Raw genomic sequence first — 22,799 nt, forward strand, 5'->3', positions numbered from 1 at the left:
GATAAGTGGAACACCCTTATAATTGAATAGTGGGTAGTAGCAAGGGTACCCAGAGCAGTATGTTGCGAAATCTCATCCTAGCTTAGATCGTGGCTCAGGTTCGATTTTTCATACCGTCCTATGTCCAATTTTTGTATCGCTCTCTTGTTCGATTTTTAAGAAAAAAAACGTCTCGCGACATCGTCCCTGGTTGGGCCACTTGAATTAGCGCGCGCAACGGCCTGATTGGTCGACTTCAGTAATAATTAACTCGGTAAAGACGGCGCAACGTATTGGATTTTTTCTTAGCAGTTATTTCTCAATACAAGTTACCCTGCAACACTCTTGGAAGCGTCCCTGACTGTTTCAGACCACACTATATGTGACGTGAATCCAACTCTTGCTTCCAAACATCGGAGCATGGTTTCAAAGAGGACCTGGATACGTTCCTGAGGAATTACTCTCCATACGAATTTCATACAAGCCTACAAAGCATCAACAAGTTTTGATGGAGGGTTGTGAGCAACAAGCAACCAACCAATGACATCACAGACATGTTTATGAACGACACTTCTTCCCCATTCGTAGTCATTCAACCGCTAATATAGCGTCCTTTGATGTCGACAAGTAATAGTTCCACTTGTTTTCACTTCTCACTTGATATGAGCGGTCGTTTGTGCAGCAGTTTCCTTTTCCTTTCACATATGTGACAAAAGTGTACACATTCTCCTTTATTGTCCGCTGTTGCACTGCTCTAAACATTCTCCGAGTATGGATTCATTGAGTTCAGTGTCTCCGTATGCAGCGATTTTGGCAATCACTATTACACAATCATGTACGAAAGAAGGAACGGTTTATAGAACCGCCAGAATGATGCAGAGATAGCCACAAGTTCAACGGGTGATAACTAAACCAAAAACATTAAAATACCAAAAAAAACTTACCAACGAAAAACAGAATTTAGTTAGATGTTTAATTCAACGTAGTACTAACGGATCTGTTGAATGGAGTGCTGAATATAAGTACGCTGTCCGTAACTTCTAATATTCTCCTGCCGCAGCTGTTATACTGGAAAAGTATTTCAAATCCCTTTTGTTACGTAGTAATTATATAGGCCCCACCCCACTACCAAACATAAACATGGACTAGAATCCTGCATCTCTTTCGTATATTCTTAGCATCACTTTTGCACCAGCAGTGCGTTAGGGGGAGTGTTACCTTGCTGAATGTTCAAATGTTCAAATGTGTGTGAAATCTTATGGGACTTAACTGCTAAGGTCATCAGTCCCTAAGCTTACACACTACTTAACCTAAATTATCCTAAGGACAAACACACACACCCATGCCCGAGGGAGGACTCGAACGTTCGCCGGGACCAGCCGCACAGTCCATGACTGTAGTGCCTTGGACCGCTCGGCTAATCCAGCGCGGCTTACCTTGCTGAAGCATGCGTTTGAAGACGTACTGTCGGGAAGGAGGAGGTGTCTGTGCTGTAGAGTTTCCTTGACCTCCTGCTCTACCTACTTAGTGTGTGTTTTCTACAATCGATACTCGTAACAAAACTGGCATCTTCGTCGGAGACGATAGAGCTACAGGTTATGTCTTCTCATCATCTCATAATTTACCGGTCTTTTTCGATGTCTTTCTGACAATCCTGCCTACCGACCCAATTTCGCTACTCGTAATATCACTGCAGTACAATCTGAATATCCTAGGTGATGAGAAGTTCGCTACAATCACGTTTCAGGAAATCTGATTTCAACGATTTACCAGTGCTTGAAACGCTGATGAATTCAAAAAATGGTTCAAATGGCTCTGAGCACTATGGGACTTAACATCTTAGGTCATCAGTCCCCTAGAACTTAGAACTACTTAAACCTAACTAACCTAAGGACATCACACACATCCATGCCCGAGGCAGGATTCGAACCTGCGACCGTAGCAGTCCCGCGGTTCCGGACTGCAGCGCCTAGAACCGCAAGACCACCGCGGCCGGCGCTGATGAATTCATCACTGCTCAATGCTGCTTCTCATTCGTCTTCCTTCCTGTCAACTGTTCAATTGCTTTATCTTTTGCTTCCCGGTTTCATATAAATACTCGTTCCGGCGGTTTGCACATCTGCATCATACTCCGCAAGCGCCGCGCGGAGTGGCCGCGTGGTCTAGGGCGCCATGTCACGGATTGCGCGGCCCCTCCCGCCGGAGGTTCGATTCCTCCCTCGGGCATGGGTATGTGTGTTGTTCTTAGCGTAAGTTAGTTTAAGTAGTGTGTATGTCTAGGGGCCGATGATCTCAGCAGTTTCGTCCCTTAGGAATGCACACACATTTGACATTTGAACTCCGCAAGCCACCTACTGGGGTGTGGCGCAAGATAGATCTGGTAACGTATCACTAACTACCATTACTCGAGACGTATGTGGGAGCAAGTAATATGTTGCCAGACTCTTCGTGGAGAGCTGTCGCTCGTAATTTCAATAGTAAAGTGACGAAGAACGGCTCCCTTGCAACGTCTGCCACTGGAGTTCGTTGGGCATCTCAGTAACGCTCTCGTCCGACTGAACGATCATGTACGAAACGCGCCGCTCTTGTTGGATCTTCTCTATTTCTATTAGTCCTACATGGTACGCATCCTATAACGAAGGTAAACAGACAAGAATCGGTCTAATAATCGCCTTATAAGCCACTTCCTTCGTGGGTGAGTTACGTTTCCTTACGATTCTTCCAACGAATCTCAGTTTGGCATCTGCTTTTCCTACTACTGTATTTGCTTTATGTGGTCATTCCACGCAAGGTCGCTCTGAATAGTTACTCCTAGATGCTGTTTCCAGTAATTTGTCATCAATAGTGTAGGAGTTGTACGTTAGTGGCCTTCTTTTCCTATGTGTTTGGAATATATTACATTTATTTATGTTCACGGTCAACTACCAGAGCCTGAAGCATTCATCAGTCCTCTACAGGTCATTCCGCAAATCGATACTGTCCTCTGGTGTCGCTACTTTGTTTTAGACAACAGCATCATCTGCGAACAGTCTTCAAGATCATTGGACGCTATCTACTAAATCGTTTGTACACACCGTAAACGGTAACGGTCCTATCGCACTTCCTTGGGGTACTCCGGGAATCTGTCAATTTTGTTCCGTGAAGAACGACGTGCAGTGCGGGGCTATGTCAGGTGCGTTCCTTAAGTCATGGGTCACGGCGTCAACCTGAGCGCCGTTGTCTGCAGAGCTATGGATCTCATGGGGGGACAGGGCGAGCTGAGTCTCGCGAGATCTCCGTTTGCGGAATCCATGCTGATTTTTATAGAAGATTCATATGTGCAGACTGAAGCGAGGAATGAAAATTTGTACCAAGGGCAAGATTCGAACTCAGGTCTCCTGCTCGCTAGGCAGATGTGCTAACCACTACCCCACCATGGCGCAGTGGCTTTGCACAACAGCATGGACAACCCCAGCAAGCCTCCTCCTCAATCCATTCACGCCTCAGAACACTTGGTATTCCCCCTAAACTCGAATAGCAGTGCAGAGGATCTCCAACTGTATTGGAGCAGCAAAAAAATGGTTCAAATGGCTCTGAGCACTATGGGACTCAACTGCTGTGGTCATAAGTCCCCTAGAACTTAGAACTACTTAAACCTAACTAACCTAAGGACATCACACACATCCATGCCCGAGGCAGGATTCGAACCTGCGACCGTAGCGGTGGTGCGGTTCCAGACTGTAGCACCTTTAACCGCTCGGCCACTCTGGCCGGCTATTGGAGCAGCACCTCAGCATCAAATGAAACGAGGGATTCTGCCAGAAACCCAGGCATAGCAGCTTTAACCAAATGAAAAGTTAGCGGTTAGCGCATCTGCCTAGTGAGCAGGAGACCCAGATTCGAATCACAGCCTTGATATAAATTTTCATTCATCGCTTAATCTGCATATTGTCGAGGCATCGAACGCCAAATGTGGCGTATTTACACCAAATGTAGTGGATAAGTACCAGGAGGTGCCATACTAAAACTCGGCGAGATTTATTTGTTTCCACTATAGTGCTTCAGTCACCTCGGTCCGCGTCACACAGCCCCACAATGCTGAGGTAGCACCCCAGCGGCCTGTGCAACGCAACGCTGTGTCGTGCCAGCCTTGTAGGCCAGCAGAGTGCATCATCATCAGGATGCCGCAGTTGACTCGGCAGTCTGCATCCCTGCTGACTCAGCGCCACTCAGTGTGAGCTGCAGGCGGCCAGCTGCATTCTTCTTCTGGCTGGAGCGGCTGAGATCACGGTGACCAACAAGCACCTGCTATCCAGTGTCCGTATCTGCGGCCCTCGCCTCAGAAGTCTCCATCGTGTATCGGGAGCCGAGACGACTGCCTGTGGTAGTGAGCCGAAGAGTAGCCTGCTGCTGGCTGACTGCGGACCCTGCATCAGCGTCAGAGGGTCGAACCAAAGACCCACGGTGTACTGGGACGCTGGCGCCCCATCTGTTACAACGTGTAGCCAGCGGTGTGATATGCCCCACCGCCCAGGAGAGCTATCACACGTCAATGAATCCTGTTAGAAAACGGCACCTATTTATACTCGGCTGTGCACCTCTGTTTCACTAATGCACCACTCCGAGTCCTGTATGCACCACTTAGGTTGGCCAGTGGCCCAATTCTGCCTGTGACTTGCGCCATGTAAACTGCTGTGTGTGCCCTCTCTGGCAGTTCTACATTCCTGTGGCCTCTATTTGCCTTCGCAACCGCTGGTATGCATAACTTACTGCAATCTGTCTCGCACCTGGCTGTAACTCGTGCTCCGAATATCGCACAAAACTAACTTTCCCTATCCTAAACGGTGGTGCCGCTACAATACATACATATTAGCTGCAGAGACTTGAGAAGGTCTCTGGAACCATATGGTTTCATTTTATAGATGAGATTTTCGTTCTCCAAAAACATCATATCCTTGAGCAGAAAACATGTTCCATAATTGTAAAACAAATTGACGTCAACGGTATAGGTGTATAATTGTGTGCGTCTGTCCTAGAACTCTTCTTGAAAACTGGAATCACTTGATTTTTTTTGCAGTCGTTAGGTACCCTTCGTGATCCAGCGATCTACGATAAATAACATTGAGTAAAACCATGCTGATCCTCCTACATAAACTGTCGCTATCGACACATAGTAAAGGGCCCAAACATGTAAAGTACCTACAACAATATCTTCTGCTTTTTCTCATTTTCCTGAGTGCGAGCACAATTATTTCAAGTCTTTATTGAATCATCAACTTTGGATGAGTTTCAGGATGGTTTTGATGTGGCTGTAATAATATAAAAGCCAGATTATCGGACTGGATAATATTAGAAACGTTATGTACTCAATGATATAGAACTCAAATCGATTATTTGTCTCAGTCACTTATTTTCTTATTTATTCTAGAAGAAGAAAAAAGTGACTCAGATAATTACCTCAATTTGTCCTTTTTATCCTTGTCAATAAACAGCCGAAGTTTCCTCAGGTTATATTCAATAATGACCACAAAAGAATACACAATTACAATTAATTTGTGGTTTCCTTATTTTTTGCCCATGTACAAGAAATAGAATTCCAAAGGCCAGTTTAAAGAACAAAAGATATAGCAAGACTGATTTTCGGACATTATTATGAATGTTGCACATTAGATACATTTTCTTGATTTTCGGAGCTATGCATATTGTCACTTAGAATTCACACTTAAAAACTTCGTGTCAGATGCGACTCTTACTGACCAGTAACGTACGAGTATATCTAACTGACTCATTGTCAACACAGACGACAGAAAGCGCTTAAGTGACTTTGGCTTCAGGCTAGTAGGGAATCAGAACATAAGAAAATAAGATGTATTGCAAACGACAAAGAAACATTATATGTCTTCGGTTGATGAAATCGGAGAAAGTTATACTCTCTTCGCCATTATTCTAAATGCAGTAATTCGAGTGAAATGAATAGTCGAATATAGTATATCTGATATCTAACAAAAACATTGAGATAGTTTATTTTTGAGTTGGTGTTCCAAGTGAAAATTCACACTTTTGCAGTAGTAATGAAAACCAAACAGTGAACAGCTAGTGCTGAATAGGAACAACCAGGGCCGCGCGGAGTGGCCGTGCGCTTTGGGGCCTCATGTTTACTGACTGCGCGGCTCCTCCCGTAGGAAGTTCGAGTCCTCCTTCGGGCATGGGTGTGTGTGTTGTTCTTAGCACAGGTTAGTTTAAGTAGTGTGTAAGTCTAGGGACCGATGAACTAAGCAGTTTGGTCCCTTAGGAATCCACACACTTTTTTTTAGAAACAACCAGAGGAAAATAACATGTGTGCTTTGGAGAGACTTGAACCAATAGAATGAGGTAAACAAAGATTCGTCTAAAAGAGATTATCTAACATGAATAACTTGAGAAAGTACATTTATCTCCCAAGTCAAGAAGCATAAGTGTGCTCACATTTTAAATACACAGATGTACTGAACTGCTCGCAAAAATGGAGAGTACGTTACAAAAAGGAAATGAAAAATTACGGATCGAAGTCATTTGTTCAGACACTTGCTGATAATAATACCATCGAAACGGAGAGTGACAGAGAGAAAACCGAAATACTTAAGTTCTTTTTCCAAAAATGTTTCACGGAGAAAGAACTTACCACGGTTCTCCCTTCCAATCGTCGCACTAACGTCAAATCATAGATAGCGAAATAAGTGACTGCAGAAAATAAATGCAATCTAAATTGCTCAGAGCGACTGGATCTAAATACTTATACATGGAAACAATTATTGAACTATATGAAAAAAGTAAATTAATTACAAACTACGGCATGCACACACTTTATTCAACATGCAAACATCACTGCAGATATTCAAATTTAGGTTATGACACGTTCAATACCCCTGCCATCATTGATGTTGCGCAGACGAATAGCGAAATTCTGCATGACCTGCTGAAGTGTCGGAACATCGATGCTCTCGATGACCTCCTCAGTGGCTGTTTTCAGCTCAGCAGTAGGTTTGAGGTTACTGCTATACGTCTTATCTTTAGTATAGCCCCACAAAAAGGAGTGGCATTTGTTCACATCTTGAGAATATGCGGGCCAAATGAGGCCCGTGCCAGTGGCCTCTGGGTATCCCAGATCCAGAATGCGGTCCCCAAAGTGCTCCTCCAGGACACAAAACACCCTCCTGCTTAGATGGAGTCGAGACCTGTCTTGCATGAACCACAACTTGTCGATATCAGAGACACTTTGGATAATGGGGATGAAATAATCTTCCAAAACCTTCACGCACCATTCGGTAGTCACCGTGGCATCAAGGAATACGGCACCGATTATTCCGTGACAGGACATTGCACACCAAACAGTCAGCAGTTGAGGGTGAAGAGACTTCTCGACCGCGAAATTCGGATTCTCAGTCCCCCAAAAGCGCCAGTTTTGCTTGTTAGCGAACCCATCCAAACGAAAATGGGCTCCGTCGCTAAACCATACAGTGCATACTAATTCCCATCATGCCCCGCGGTCAACCGTGCAGTTTGGACGCAAACCGTTCTGAAGTTATGACGATTTTACTTCATATACTTCAATAATTCTCACCCTGTACAAAGAGTATGCGAAAGGACTTGCTCCTCTTGTAGCAGCAGTCTGCCGTTAAGTCGCTGGAGGAGCAAACTGCTCCTAGTGATCCGGAAAAAAATGAGCAGACCATTCCTATTTTCAAGAAACACTATGGAACACACGTACAGAACTATAAGCTTAAAATACTGACATCATTTTAGAAAATGTTTTATAGTCGTATTATGGCTTCTTTGGTGACCGGAAATCACCTCTGTAGGAATCAACATGGACTCCGCACACAACGATCGCGTAAAATCTAGCTCGCTCTTCGTCCACGGACCTAGAAAGGAGTACTTTCCAGCGCCCAAGTTAACGCGTGTTCCTTGAGTTCCAAAAGGCATTCAGTACGGTTCATCAGTGTCGTCTGGTGAATACGAGAGTACGGCGACGTGTACGGCTCGTATGAGTACAACGGCCCGCACACGTCGTATTGCGTTTTGATGCTGCGATGTGGGCGGAAGAACTGTGACAGTGCAAACAAATTATTGATACACAAATACGAGCATACACTTTATTGCACTGCAGTAAACAACTAAGGTTGTACAGCAACTCGTCGGATGTGCTTGCGGACAGATACAAGTGAGTGTGCGTCATTGAATACAATGTCAACAAGACTACGTCCGCCCTGGCCTCCACACTGTCAATGGCTGTAGTAAACACCTGTCCCTATGCGAAGGCTTAAGGCGACTTCACTTGTAGACTAAGTCTCACAGGCTGCTCTTTACTACGATCTGTAGTTACAAACTGCAACCATGGAACTCCGTACTAGAACTGTCGTAAGCCAATGTCGAACATGAACCGTCCGTTTCTGTGTGTGACCGCCGCTTACCACACTGCCGAAGTCAACTCATTGGCAGCAGCGAGGAGGTTGCTGATTCGGCCGCAAGTGTGGTTGGCGGCGAACTTCAAAGCGCCGCCAGTGGCACCAGTCGGAAACTATCTCAACGCCAGCTCCGGTTGCGTCCATTGGCGAGGACACAGCACACGGAATATCAAATCAGCTCTGATAGTGGATTCTAGAGTTTTTAGCAATTAGAACTCTGGGTGACATTCTTAACAGAAAGAAATACTTAGATCTAAAATTACTAAAGTACGCCAGGGAAAAGTTGTAGGACCATTACTGTTTACAATACATACACTACTGGCCGTTAAAATTGCTACGCCAAGAAGAAATGCAGATGATAAACGGGTATTCATTGGACAAATATATTATACTAGAACTGACATGTCATTACATTTTCACGCCATTTGGGTGCATAGATCCTAAGAAATCAGTACCCAGAACAACCACCTCTGGCCGTAATAAAGGGCTTGATACGCCTGGACATTGAGTCAAACAGAGCTTGGATGGCGTGTACAGGTACAGCTGCCCATGCAGCTTCAACACGATACCACAGCTCATCAAGAGTAACTGGCGTATTGTGACGAAGCCAGTTGCTCGGCCACCATTGACCAGACGTTTTCAGTTGGTGAGAGATCTGGAGAATGTGCTGGCCACGGCAGCAGTCGAACATTTTCTGTATCCAGAAAGGCCCATACAGGACCTGCAACATGCGGTCGTGCATCATCCTGTTGAAATATAGGGTTTCGCAGGAATCGAATGAAGGGCAGAGTCACGGGTCGTAACACATCTGAAATGTAACGTCCACTGTTCAAAGTGCCGTCAATGCGAACAAGAGGTGACCGAGAAGTGTAACCAATAGCACCCCATACCATCACGCCGGGTGATACGCCAGTATGGCGATGACGAATACACACTTCCAATGTGCGATCACCGCGATGTCGCCAAACACGGATGCGACCATCATGATGCTGTAAACAAAACCTCGATTCATCCGAAAAAATGACGTTTTGCCATTTGTGCACCCAGGTTCTTTGTTGAGTACACCATCGCAGGCTCTCCTGTCTGTGATGCAGCGTCAAGGGTAACCGCAGCCATGGTCTCCGAGCTGATAGTCAATGCTGCTGCAAACGTCGTCGAAGTGTTCGTGCAGATGGTTGTTGTCTTGCAAACGTCTCCATCTGTTGACTCAGGGATTGAGACGTGGCTGCACGATCCTTTACAGCCATGCGGATAAGATGCCTGTCATCTCGACTGCTAGTAATACGAGGCCGTTGGAATCCAGCACGGCGTTCCGTATTACCCTCCTGAACTCACCGATTCCATATTCTGCTAACAGTCACTGGATCTCGACCAACGCTAGCAGCACTGACGCGATACGATAAACCGCAATCGCGATAGGCTACAACCCGACCTTTATCAAAGTCGGAAACGTGATGGTACGCATTTCTCCTCCTTACACGAGGCATCACAACAACATTTCACCAGGCAACGCCGGTCAACTGCTGTTTGTGTATCAGAAATCTGTTGGAAACTCTCCTCATGTCAGCACGTTATAGGTGTCGCCACCGGCGCCAACCTTGTGTGGATGCACTGAAAAGCTAATCATTTGCATATCACCACATCTTCTTCCTGTCGGTTAAATTTCGCGTCTGTAGCACGTCATCTTCGTGGTGTAGCAATTTTAATGGCCAGTAGTGTATAAATGACATAATGGGAACTCCATGAAGCTGGCATTTGATGTAGAAAAGTCGTAACGCTAAAAAATTGTTCCAAAAAACATGAAGTGTCAGCTCTTGGTGTTGGGACTGGCAATTGACCTTCAACATAAATAAATGTAATATATACCGCATAAATAACTGAAATGATCTGTTATTGTATGAATACACAACTGCCGAACAAGCTCTGGAATCAGTCACAACCATTACATATCTGACAGTTTGTCTATGGAATGGTTTAAAGTGGAACGACTGCATAAAACTTAACGTACAAATAGTAGATGCGAAACAGATTTAATGGGAGAATCCTCAAGAAGTGTAGGCAGTTTACAAAACCGTCGCTCCACCGATACTTGCAAAATGTTCGTCAGCCTGGGACCCTTACCAGAGGGGACTGGTAGAGGACATAGAGAACTCTACAAGAAATGCGACGCCTTTCGTCACAGGTTCTTTTAGTCAGCGTGAATGCCCCAAGGAGATGCTCCGCCAGCTTCAGTGGCAGACGCTGCATCACAGAGTGGTTTACTGCTAAATTCCGAGAGCTTACGTTTCTAGCCAATCAATACATTGCTTCTTCCTACGTGTATCTCGCGAAAAGACCTTGTAGGTAAAGTCAAGGCGATTCGAGCTCAGACTATGACTTAACCGGAAATCGTTCAGGAACGAGAAAGCGGGAAATTGACAGACGTACACAAAATACCCTCCGCCGCATATCATAAGGTAGTTTGCACCTTATACGTTCAAAACTATCGTACAATATGCATTACATGAGTATGTGCCAAGCAAGATCGTAAGAGATGGAAAAGAGCCGCCGTGGTACAACAACCGAGTTCCTGCTGCGGAAGCAAAGGGAACTTCACAGCAAACATAAACATATCCAAAGCCTTGCAGACAAACAAAACTCACGCGATGCGAAATGTAGTGTGAGGAGGGCTATGCGAGAGGCGTTCAATGAATTCGAAAGTAAAGTTCTATGTACTGACTTCGCAGAAAATTTTGGCATTATGTCAAAGCGGTAGGTGGATCAAAACAAAATGTCCAGGCACTCTGTGACCAAAATGGGACTGAAAACAGAGGATGACAGACTAAAGGCCGAATTACTAAATGTCTTTTTCCAAAGCTGTTCCACAGAGGAAGACTGCACTGTAGTTCCTTCTCTAGATCGTCGCACAGATGACAAAATGTTAGATATCAAAATAGACGACAGAGGGATAGAGGAACACCTAAAATCGCTCAAAAGAGGAAAGGCATTGTACTGAAATGCAGGAGGATCTGCAACGAATTGACGCATGGTGCAGGGAATGGCAATTGAATCTCAATGTAGACAAGTATAATGTACTGCGAATACGTAGAAAGAAAGATCCTTTATCATTTAGCTACAATATAGCAAGTCAGCAACTGGGAGTAGGCATTAGGAGTGATTTAAAATGGAATGATCATATAAAGTTGATCATCGGTAAAGCGAATGCCAGACTGAGATTCATTGGAAGCATCTTAAGGAAATGCAACCCGAAAACAAAGGAAGTAGGTTACAGTACACTTGTTCGCCCACTGCTTGAATATTTCTCACCAGTGTGTTATCCGTACCAGACAGGGTTGATAGAAGAGTTAGAGAAGATACAACGGAGAGCAGCGCGCTTCGTTACAGGATCATTTAGTAATCGCGAAAGCGTTACGGAGATGATAGATAAACCCCAGTGGAAGACTCTGCAGGAGAGACGCTCAGTAGCTCGGTACGGGCTTTTGTTGAAGTTTCGAGAACATACCTTCACCGAGGAGTCAGGCAGTATATTGCTCCCTCCTACGTATATCGCGCGAAGAGACCACGACGATAAAATCAGAGAGATTAGAGCCCACACAGAAGCACACCGACAATCTTTCTTTCCACGAACAATAAGAGACTGGAATAGAAGGGAGAACCGATAGAGGTACTCAAAGTATCCTCCGCCACACACCGTCAGGTGGCTTGCGGAGTACGGATGTAGATGTACCAGATGATTCGCGATCACACACCCGTGCAGCCGAATGTGCTGCCCATGTCTTCCGAAACGTTTCCTACATTACGCGGTCTGCCACTGATAACATTCACCAGCATGATCAGAGCGCAAAACTTATTCAGCTGTTGTCGCAGGACGAGCCCCTGGACGACAATGGCAACCAAGTGGCTGAGGCGCCGCCGCCGCAGCAGCAGCAGCCGCCAGCAGTCACGAGCTACTCCAGGGAGGTCACGCAGGAGAGCTTCGTCCGCCAGCAGGACGGACAGGTCGTAGAACAGGTAAGTGTTTCCCTTTCTGCCTCATTATCTGCTCCACCCGTGTCATCAGATCGATATTGGCGCATACAGGCATTAGAAAACAAAGATCAATACCCAATTAAACTGAGTGGTCAAAAATGAAGGGAAGGGTTGTCCCATTTGAAAATGTGCCGTGTGTGACGTCCGAACATTGTGCGGCCGACAGCCCGAGTGTAGGCTCTATATCTGAGCAGTCTGTTACAGATAGCTGTGTTGTAAAAATGGCAGCTTGTCGCCAGTCAATCGAATTTGAACGTGGAAAGATAGGCGGCACAGTCGCATTAGTCACAGCTTATCGATTTTACAACAATTCGGTTTTCTGTGCACAACATTGTCTACGGTGGGCCTTCAGTATCGCTGAAACAGTCTTTCTATATGTGTAAGTCACATCACAGGACGACAGTTACCTCGCCGCCGATTTGCATTTTGGGGGTCAGGAATCCATATCTGCCGTCACTGTACTAAGACAACACACAGCATAGGCTTCGTTAGCCTACGACAGATCCGCGCCCCGTTGTCTTTCTACGACTCTTGTCCACTCAGGTTAATACGGTGCAGGACCTCATTTAACGACCGAAAATGGCTAAATCCTTCAGCGAAGCGATGCCTAGAGGAGGTCAAACAAATGTGATACTCGCATCATTCCTTAGGGAAAATAAGTTCTCTGAGAGACGCTGAAGAATAGTAATATAATCCTAATTACTCTTATAATACAGACCGTCCAATAGGTGGAAATTTCGGGCCGTGTCCAAGGAGGGACTTATCTTCACATTAGACCCTTTCAACTATTGAGAACAATAACTGCGCTGCAAAATACATACGGCCTCCTGAAATGGTTCCATACACCTCCGAGCGAGGTGGGACAGTAGTTAGTACACTGGACTCGCATCCGGGAGGAGGACGGTTCAAATCAGCGTCCAAACAATCTCATTTAGGCTTTACATGATTCCCTCAATGGCTAAAGGCTAATGCCAGAATGGTTCCTGTCAAAGCTCATGCCGATTGCCTTTCCCACCCTTGAAACAATCCGAGAAATATAAACTTTCTTCCTTTTCTTACACCTCCATGGCTGTATTTCGTTTCAGTGTGTGTCCGCAAAACCATGCGAAAGTTATGACTGTTTAAATCATTACAGAAAGTCCGCCGTGCTTCACGGTCCGAAGAGAGTCTGTATTTCACCCTTCATATTGAGTTGTCAGTAAGTAAACATATGTCCGCAGTAGGTAACAGTATGAAAGTCGACTCATTGGACGTAATTTTTTTTTCTATTGGTCGGTAGTCCACGTTTCGTGTTACATGTATCGCTGTAGCTTTATCCTTGCATGTATCTGGTTTACGGAAGACCTACTCAACTAGAACAACGAGCAGCGTGCTACATTACGACGCGGGAGGGCGGTTGGGGTTGGGTAGGGGTGATCCACACCTGAAATGGATCAGTGCACCTGACAGTCTCCTTCCTTCTGTCCAACTACTACTGGCTCCTCTCGCTGTCACTGTCCCCCTCTTGCTCCCTCTTATTGTTACTGCCTCATTCATTCCTTCCCACTACTGCTGTCTCTTCTCACTTTCACAACCTCCCTCTTGCTCGTTGTCATTGTCATTACTCTCTCTCATTATAACTGGTTCTCAACCACATTCACTTTCTCCTTTTCTTTGTTCCTCTCCCAAGGGCATTTTCTCCTTCACTGTGTTCTACTTCCACTGTGTGCCTCTCTTTCTCTCAAACTACCATTGTCTCTTTCGCTTTTTCTATACCACAATCACTTTCTACTATCGTCCGGTATTTATTACTTTTCCGTTTCTTTTTCCAGTGCCATTATCTCCTTCTCTCAGATAAAAAAGCGCTAGATGTTCGCATGCCAAAATTACTGGGAAAATTTGTAAAGGTGCTGAGGAAGATAGATTAAGGCAGCTAATGCCCCACTTTTCAGCCGGAGTCTTTTAAACAGGAGCATATTAGCCTTTCTTTGTGCTCTCGTAGGAGCGTTTTTCCGCTGGCTCCCTTCTTTTCCCTGCTGCAACAGGGCATGTCACTCATACGAAAAGAGATGTATTGGTCAGAAAAGCTTTGATAGTTACCTATGTGAAATTGAAATAACGCAGATCTAATTCTCAATCTTATATCGGAATTTATTAGCAAAAAGGTTCTTCATGTGCTTCAGTACTACAGAATGGGGTTCCCAGAACACTTTACAGCATATTTCTCCGTGCTGTGTCACTTTATAAATTACGTTTCACCGCACACCGGATTTAACATGTATATTTTACGTGTACAAGCAGGGCAACTTTGGACCTCACTATCTCGAAAACGGATTAAGATATAAAGAAATTTTTCAAGGCTGTTCGAGATCGGGATCTTAGGGATATATCGTAAAAATTGCAGTCGTTTGCTGTGCACAGCAGTCTACGCTGTTTCTCGATAGCGGATAAAGATTTTTGAAAACAGGAAGATGGCACTTCTACGTAGATGCCTAGAGAATGTACCACTAAAATTTAAAAACATTTTCTGTGGTTGTTAATTAGTTAGGTATCCTCGCAGACCGGACTTTACATGTGTATTTTTCATGTAGAAGTGTGGTGACTCTGAAGCTCCCTACATCGGAAACGGATAAAGATATCAAAAAACATTTCAAGACTGTTCTACATTAGAATCTTAGGAATATACTGTAAAAATTCCAGCTATCTGCTGCGCAAAGCCGTCTAAGAATCCGTGGCTCGGTTTCGGTACAAAAAAAGTTGTAAAAAGCGCTTTTTTCATTATTTCTAAGGAACCGTTCATGACCTAAATGGCTTCCGTAAACACCCTAAGGCCCACCGCGGACCACATGAAACGCAAAAAGAACCAACCGATATGCTCCATTTGTCTAAGCTGATCGAAGTGTGTAATTAATATTTTCACCCTGTATTGTAGGTTAGTGATACTAAGACGATCCCTCTGTTGCCTATACAAAGCGTCCCTAGTTCAAGAGCTATCCAAAACATTTCACCTTCTACCACCAACAGAAACTGAACTGTGAGCCCTGGAAAAATCCCATTTTTATGCTCAGCGTTTTGGAACATATTAGTAAGCATGCTGTCGTACGTGTACAGATAAATTTAAGTGCTAGGAAGTCTTTTCTTAAGGTCTTTGTCTAGAGTATATCCTTGTGGACGACAAACGAATGTGACACTACAGATGAATGCTGAAGATAGATACTAAGGGCGAGGTAGGGAAGAGAATTGGGGAAAGAAGAAATGTGTGGGATATTTTGACTAAAAGAAGGAATCGATTCACAAGACACATCCTGAGACATCATGGAATAGTCAGTTCGATAATGGAGGGAAGTGTGGGCTAAAAACTGTAGAAGGTCCAAATGAATGTGAGTTGCAGCAGTTGTTCAGAGATGAAAAGGCTTGCACAGGATAGACTAGCGTGGAGAGATGCATTAAACCAATCTTGAGACTGAAGACAACAATAACATCAACGAGTCGTTCTAAAACAGAACTAATCTCTCCATTCATTTTCGATCAAAAATTAATTTTACAGTCATTCTGAACGCTTTGAAAGAAATATAGATCGATCTAACTAGCCTCTGTGGAAATGCACAGTTCGCACACGAGTCACTCACTCCAACTCCATGTCCGCAGCTCGTGGTCTCGCGGTAGCGTTCTCACTTCCCGAGCACGAGGTCCCGGGTTCGATTCCCGGCGGGGTCAGGGGTTTTCTCTGCCTCGTGATGACTGGGTGTTGTGTGTTGTCCTTAGGTTAGTTAGGTTTAAATAGTTCTAAGTTCTAGGGGACTGCTGACCATAGCTGTTAAGTCCCATAGTGCTCAGAGCCATTTGAACCATTTGAACCACTCCAACTCCATTTATCGCTCTCTCATGGCGTTTAAATTCGCAAGACTAACGGAACATATTAGGGAGTAAAGAAATGAAGGATAGCGAATAGTGCCGATTCGTCCAGATCCAGAAGCGAACTGTGTCTTTTCAGTAGCATTTATCACGTCTAATACAGTGTCAGAATTTCCTGGATTTGGAAAATTTTACGTTATTATTAAACTTTGTGGCCAGACACCTTTCCTCATGCCACAACCGTCAAGGTGACCTAAGGGAATGGAGCCGTATGTCTGTCCGTGAGTCGTGCAAATTTTCCTCTGTGTATCATCGTATTTCAGCTGTTTGTGTATCGTATTCTCTGAGACAGAATTCAGGGACTAACCCAACGTCTGCCTAAACGAGCTTGGGAAACCGCTTGCAAAGCGCACTCTGGTTGACCGCTCCTCTCGCCGTTAGTCCACCGTGCGGTTCGATCTGGGTCTGGCTCACATTCCTGTCTCTGAAGACAGCGCGCTGCGCACTTCGCAGTACGGGCAAACTGAACACCTAGTGCTCGCGGGTCAGAAAACTTGCTGAGTGACAAAATATATTCGGTACACTGTGTCACTATCGACTTGGCCTGCTGACAGTAAGTAAATGGAGGTGCACGAAAACTACCGAGTTGGCACGAACTGCGTGTGCAGAACAAGACATGCGCGTAACGAAAAGTTCCCTTTGCTCTGAGTCCACCGAGGATAAAGAACTGAAGGAATACGAAAACTGCAGAATCGGCCGAAATCAGTCTCGGACTGAGTGCGAAAAATGAAATATGTGATTAAAGAAACGTTACAGGCAGTAGTGAAACGATACTTCCGAGTCTCGTAGCATATTCGTTACTCAGTAATGAATACTTGTGACTTCCAACTGCTCTAATACAAATGCAAGGTACGACAAAAAGCAAGAGATGCTCAGATTGCTGAAGAACTATTTATTGCGCCAAATGAGTATGCCACTGTTATTTGACCTTGATCTTTTCCCGTAAGGATTGCCAAAGTTTCTAAAGGGAATCAGGTCGTGGGCCGAGCATATTGTTACGTTTATTTTACTGCATTCGGCCAGTTAAATGACGTGTGGGAGGTAAGATATAAAGGAAAGCGGGTTCGCTTCAAATTTATGCGAGCTTTTAGAAGTTGTATTCAGTTAGTGGCTGCCGCCTTTAAAGTGGGAGAGCCATTTGTGTCCATAGATACTGTATCGCTCCTTCTATGAGACTACAGCTGAGCATTCCCTGTGATGCTATTAAGATCTGAACCCGGTGACTTATACAGCGAACCTACCTCTCCCAATAACAGCATATGGAATGTTATGACGAAATCGTGCAACGGATACCATTGAACATCTGAATTTGTACAGGGTAGTCCTAATCAAACATGAAATATGGATACCATGGCTCACATACATATAATGAGAAAGGGTTACGTCTAACTATGGAAAGAAACAATAAAATTCTGTTTGTTGCTAAAACGTATGGACTTGTATAGATAATACAAGTAATTATTAAGTGCACAGTGTTTCAAACGGATCACACATACGCGATAATACCTTGGCACAGGTCGGCGAAACCTGAAAGGAAATGATAATGATGTATGATTAGTTGTGTCCATTTAAACCGCCAATGATTGCTAAACTAGCTAATATATCAAAGGAAAGACCCAGAAAAGTACATGTTTGCACCAGTTACCTTGCATAAGCACATGCTGAGTTCAACAAGCTGAGTGCATGAATTAATAATCAGAGAAGCAAAACTCTGACTCGAAACAGATGCCCAGATATCAGCCTTGACACGTCGTGTGTACCAAATGCTGCACAAATGCTTATCACTGTCCTAAAACTCAGATGTAGAGATTGGCAGCAATGGTAGCTGAAAGTTACAAATTCGGCCACAGCATCTGTGACTGATTCTGAGGCCGTCTCAGCATGACCGCCAACTAAAGCGTTGTCTGCTGCAAGCGCAAACGGAGACAAAGTGTTTGCTCTTGGAGCTCTAAGATCAAGTCCCGACATTCTTGCCATAGAAAAATCTTGCTGGGTCTGGCAACACTGGATTTTCGTTAACCAATCACTGTGGGCCTTCCAAGTTCTGTCCAACGAAAAATTCGTAAAAATATTACCAATCTCTTCCTTCTTAAAAAATCTGCAGTGATTAACCAGCAACATACATTTCTCCATTAGAGTAGGTGAGAAAGCAAAAAAATCTCTCCCACTACGAGGCTGGTTTCACGTTTGGCCCATTGATAGCAGCTCCACGTAGACACTCGGGAGTTCTCATTCCTCCTACAACAATAATTTTGGTGAGCCAATCCTGGGCTCTATTACAAAACATAACATCAATTAATGCTAATCTCTTCTGAGTGCGCCAGATTCCTCTCGTGTTTTCCTATCCCCGTGCAGTTCACTATCTTTTTAGGACGCATTCTTGTAGCTGTCCTCACTATGCGAGTTTACATCTTGTCGAGTTCTGTCTCCCGTCCTCTCGCGCGGCCGAGTTCTATCCCCAAAGCATACCTACCAGGAGCGCTGCCTTTTAGCGAAAAACTGTTTTAGGACCCGCTTGCTATTCTACCCCTTTGGCCGTCGCGTTATCGCAGTCAGCCAGCAGACTCAGCTCACAGGAAAATTGCACAAAGCCTTCACCACCATATAAAAATAAAACGAAAAAGTACCTATTACATTTACAATCATTGGTATTTGTTTCAGTTACATGCATACTTACGTATATCACTTGTGATTTGAATTGACATGGTAGTCTAATTTGAGTAGTGGGTTATTAATAAGATTATGGAGAAGCTTTGGGAAAAAATGTCCCCGTAATATTCCCCACCGCTGAAAACTTTTCTTCTAGTCGTTTTCCACGTTTTTACCCTTTGGGGGAAGTACAAGAAAACTTGCGTTGTAAACTGCTCTTACGTTACCTCTGATATGATCAGACTGACGGAATTTGTCACAATCTAAGGCCACACATGAGGCCGAACACAGTCGCGTACTAATACAAAACAAGTAGTTTCTCAGTGAGTCTAGCAGTCCCTTTTCGTTTTCGCCGCAGCTCATTTTGCTATCATTCTTTAGCCGCGAAACTGTATGATAATGTCTAGAGGCTCCCCTGGCAGAATCAGGACGAACATGGAGGGGTGCCGACAACAGGACGAATAACGTATCGCGTGAACAGGTGGCTGCTCTGTATTTTTTTAGTTCGCCGGATGTAAGGAAAGTGATATTGTTTGTAAATAGTGCCTCAGATTTCCAGCTTCAAACTTATGTGATTTCTCCTGGCCACCTGTTAAAAAGTCAAGTTCTGTGGCCTGCGGCCAGATATTTTAGGGGAAGTGACAACCATTTATACCTTTCATATCTCGTGTAAACCGTTTTGACCGCCGGCCGCTGTGGGCGATCGGTTCTAGACGCTTCAGTCTGGAACCGCGCGACCGCTACGGTCGCATGTTCGAAAGCTGCCTCGGGCAGGTTAGTTAGGTTTAAGTAGTTCTAAGTTCTAGGGGACTGATGACCTCAGATGTTAAGTCCCATAGTGCTTAGAGCCATTTGAACCATTTGCACCGTTTTGGCCATCGCCGATGTTGCATGGAATCCAATATGTAGATTTAATATTTGGTGATGTATAAGCTGTCTAAAATTAGACACTGACGATTACGATACCTTAAGATTTGGTAGATATCATGGTAAGCCGCTAAATATAACAAGACAATGCTAAACAAATCCATTAAAAAAATCTCGTAAACAGATAATCTACGACACCCGGTGAACCTTCTACGCTGAGGTGATACAAGTCATAGGATGGCAATACGCACATATGCAGATGGCGGTAGCGTCGCGTACACAAGGTATAAAAGGGCAGTGCATTCGTGGAGCTCTCGTTTGTCTTCAGACGATTCATGTGAAAAGGTTTTCGTCGTGATAATAGCCGCATGACTGGAATTAACAGACTTCGAACGCGGCATATTAGTTGTAACTAGACGCATGAGATATTTCATTTCCGAAATCGTTAGAGGATTCAGTATTTCGAGACGCACAGCGGGAAGAGTCCGCCGAGAGCACCAAATTTCAGGCGTTACCCCTCACCACGGACAACGCAGTGGCCGACGGCCTTCACTTAACGACCGAGAGCAGTGGGGTTTGCGTAGCGTTGTCAGTGCTACCAGACAAGCAACACTGCATGAAATAACCGAAGAAGTCGAATTCTAACATATCTGTTAGAACAGAGTGACAAAATTTGGCGTTAATGGGCTACGGCAGCAGACGATCGACGCGAGTGCCTTTTCTAACAGCACGACATCGCCCGCAGCCCTTCTCCTGTCCTAGTAGCCGTATTGGATGGGCCCTAACGGCTGGAAAATCTGGCACTGTCAGAGGAGTCGCGATGTCACTTGATGGCGGGGTTCGAGAGTGAAACAGATCCCACGGTGCCCTGTGCAAGCTGTTGGTGGCTCCCTAATGATGAAGGCTGTGTGCACATGGAATGGACTGGGTCCTCTGATCCCGCCGAACAGATCATTGACTTGGAGATCATTTGCAGCCATTCATAGACTTGAAACTTTCTGGCAGATTGAAACTGTGTGCCGGACCGAGACTCGAACTCGGGACCTTTGTCTTTCCCGGCAAGTCCTCTGGATTCATAGACTTCATGTTCCCAAACAACCACGTCAGTCACTGTGTGACAATTATTCACGATTGGTATGAAGAATATTCTGGATAATTAGAGCGGAAAGAGTTGGCCAGCCAGATCGCTCAACATGAATCCGATCGAACATTTGTGGGACATAACCTGAAGTCATTTCTTGCACAATATCCTGCAGCGGCAACACTTTCGTAATTATGGACAGCTATAGTAGTAGCACGGCTCAACATTTCTGCAAGAGAGTTGCAACGACTTTTAGAGTCCATGCCACGCCGAGTTGCTGCACTACGCCGGGCAAAAGGATATCCGACACGATATAAGAAGTTACCTCATGACTTTTGTCAGCTCAGTGTACTCGTATAATGAGATGATGTTTCTTAAACGTTGTACGAATTTGCCTACAACAGTTTAATCTATGTGCAAAAGTCTTTTAAATGTTCAAAACCGTACAGACTAGTCCGTGATTATTATAATTTGGACGAAGCGGTTGAAAAAAAAAACAAAAAACAGAGTAATTATCAATTACTGATTGAACATTTAAAATGGACAATATTTATTACAAACATTAAACTATTAGAATTTATGGTATTGGTTATGATTTAGTATCAAAAGAATGTTCTAGAAATAAAAAAAGTAGTAAGTGATTTTTAATTCTTTTTCAAACTGATGGATATCTACTGCTATTATGTCGTTCAGCATGTTATTCATGTTGGACATAGGGTATCGGCAGCTTTTATTAAGCCAGCGAATCTATCACAGCTCTAATTGCGTAAATCTGTTTCTCAGCTCTAATTGCGTAAATCTGTTTCTCAGCATCGTCGGTTCCAGCAATTACGCAAACCTCAGGTGTTTAGTAAATACACTATAAGACAACAAAAAAAAAAAGACGCACCACGAAGGATTGTCGAATGGAACGGAAATTGATAGATGTCTTTTACATGTCTAGATAAATAAATTATTAGATTTCAGATAAATTGGATGATTTATTCACGAGAAACAGCTTCACAAATTGAGCAAGTTAGTGACGCGTTGATCTACCTCCGGCCCTTACGCAAGCAGTTATTCCGCTTGACATTGATTCATGTGTTGTTGGCTATCCTATTGGGCTATATCATGCCAAATTCTGTACAACTGGCACTGCTATATCGTTAAAATGCCGAGCTGGTTGGAGTATCCTGCCCATAATGCTCCACAAGTTCTCAACTGGTGAGACATCCGGCAGCCTTGCTGGCCAGGGTAGGGTCCAAGCAGTAGAAACTCTCGCCCTGCGCGGGCGGGCATTGTTGTTATTGTTGTGGTCTTAGGCCAGAGACTGGTTTGATGCAGCTCTCGTTGCTACTCTATCCTGTGCAAGCTTCTTCATCTTCCAGTACCTACTGCAGCTTACGCCCTTCTGAATCTGTTTAGTGTATTCATCTTTTGGTTTCCCTCTACGACTTTTACCTTCCACGCTGCCCTCCAATACTAAATTGGTGGTCCCTTGATGCCTCAGAATATGCCCTGCCAACCGATCCCTTCTTCTAGTCATGTTGGGCGGGCATTAACTTGGTGAAATGTTAGCCCCGGATGGCTTGCCATAAAGGGCAACAAAACGGGGCGTAGAATATCGTCACCGTACCGCTGTGATGTAAGGGTGCCACGGATGACAACCAAAGGGATACTACTATGAAAAGAAACGGCGCCAAAAACCATTACTCCTGGTTGTCGGGCTGTATGTTGAGCGACACTCAGCTTGGTATCCCACCACTGTCCAGGGCGTCTCCAGACACGTCTTCGCTTAGCCAATGAGATTCCAGGCCGAATGTGCTCGACCCCATTGAAAACGGGCTTGTTGGTCTACAGAGGTCAACGGCAGTCGGCGCAAGGGGTGCTGTGAACTC

At 44.6% G+C, this 22,799-nt stretch overlaps 1 protein-coding gene across 14 annotated transcripts in view; it reads left to right on the forward strand.

Annotated features, from left to right (window-relative positions):
• Nucleotides 1–22,799, forward strand: part of LOC126091654 (serine-rich adhesin for platelets) — a 443,990-nt gene that overhangs the window by 169,708 nt on the left and 251,483 nt on the right. For all 14 annotated transcript variants that reach the window (XM_049907085.1, XM_049907086.1, XM_049907090.1 and 11 more), the window contains one exon: nt 12,270–12,413. In XM_049907085.1, coding sequence (XP_049763042.1) covers nt 12,270–12,413 — 144 coding nt within the window. The remainder of the gene's footprint in view (nt 1–12,269; nt 12,414–22,799) is intronic.

Source organism: Schistocerca cancellata, chromosome 1 (assembly GCF_023864275.1).
Source record: "Schistocerca cancellata isolate TAMUIC-IGC-003103 chromosome 1, iqSchCanc2.1, whole genome shotgun sequence".
NCBI lineage: Eukaryota > Metazoa > Arthropoda > Insecta > Orthoptera > Acrididae > Schistocerca > Schistocerca cancellata.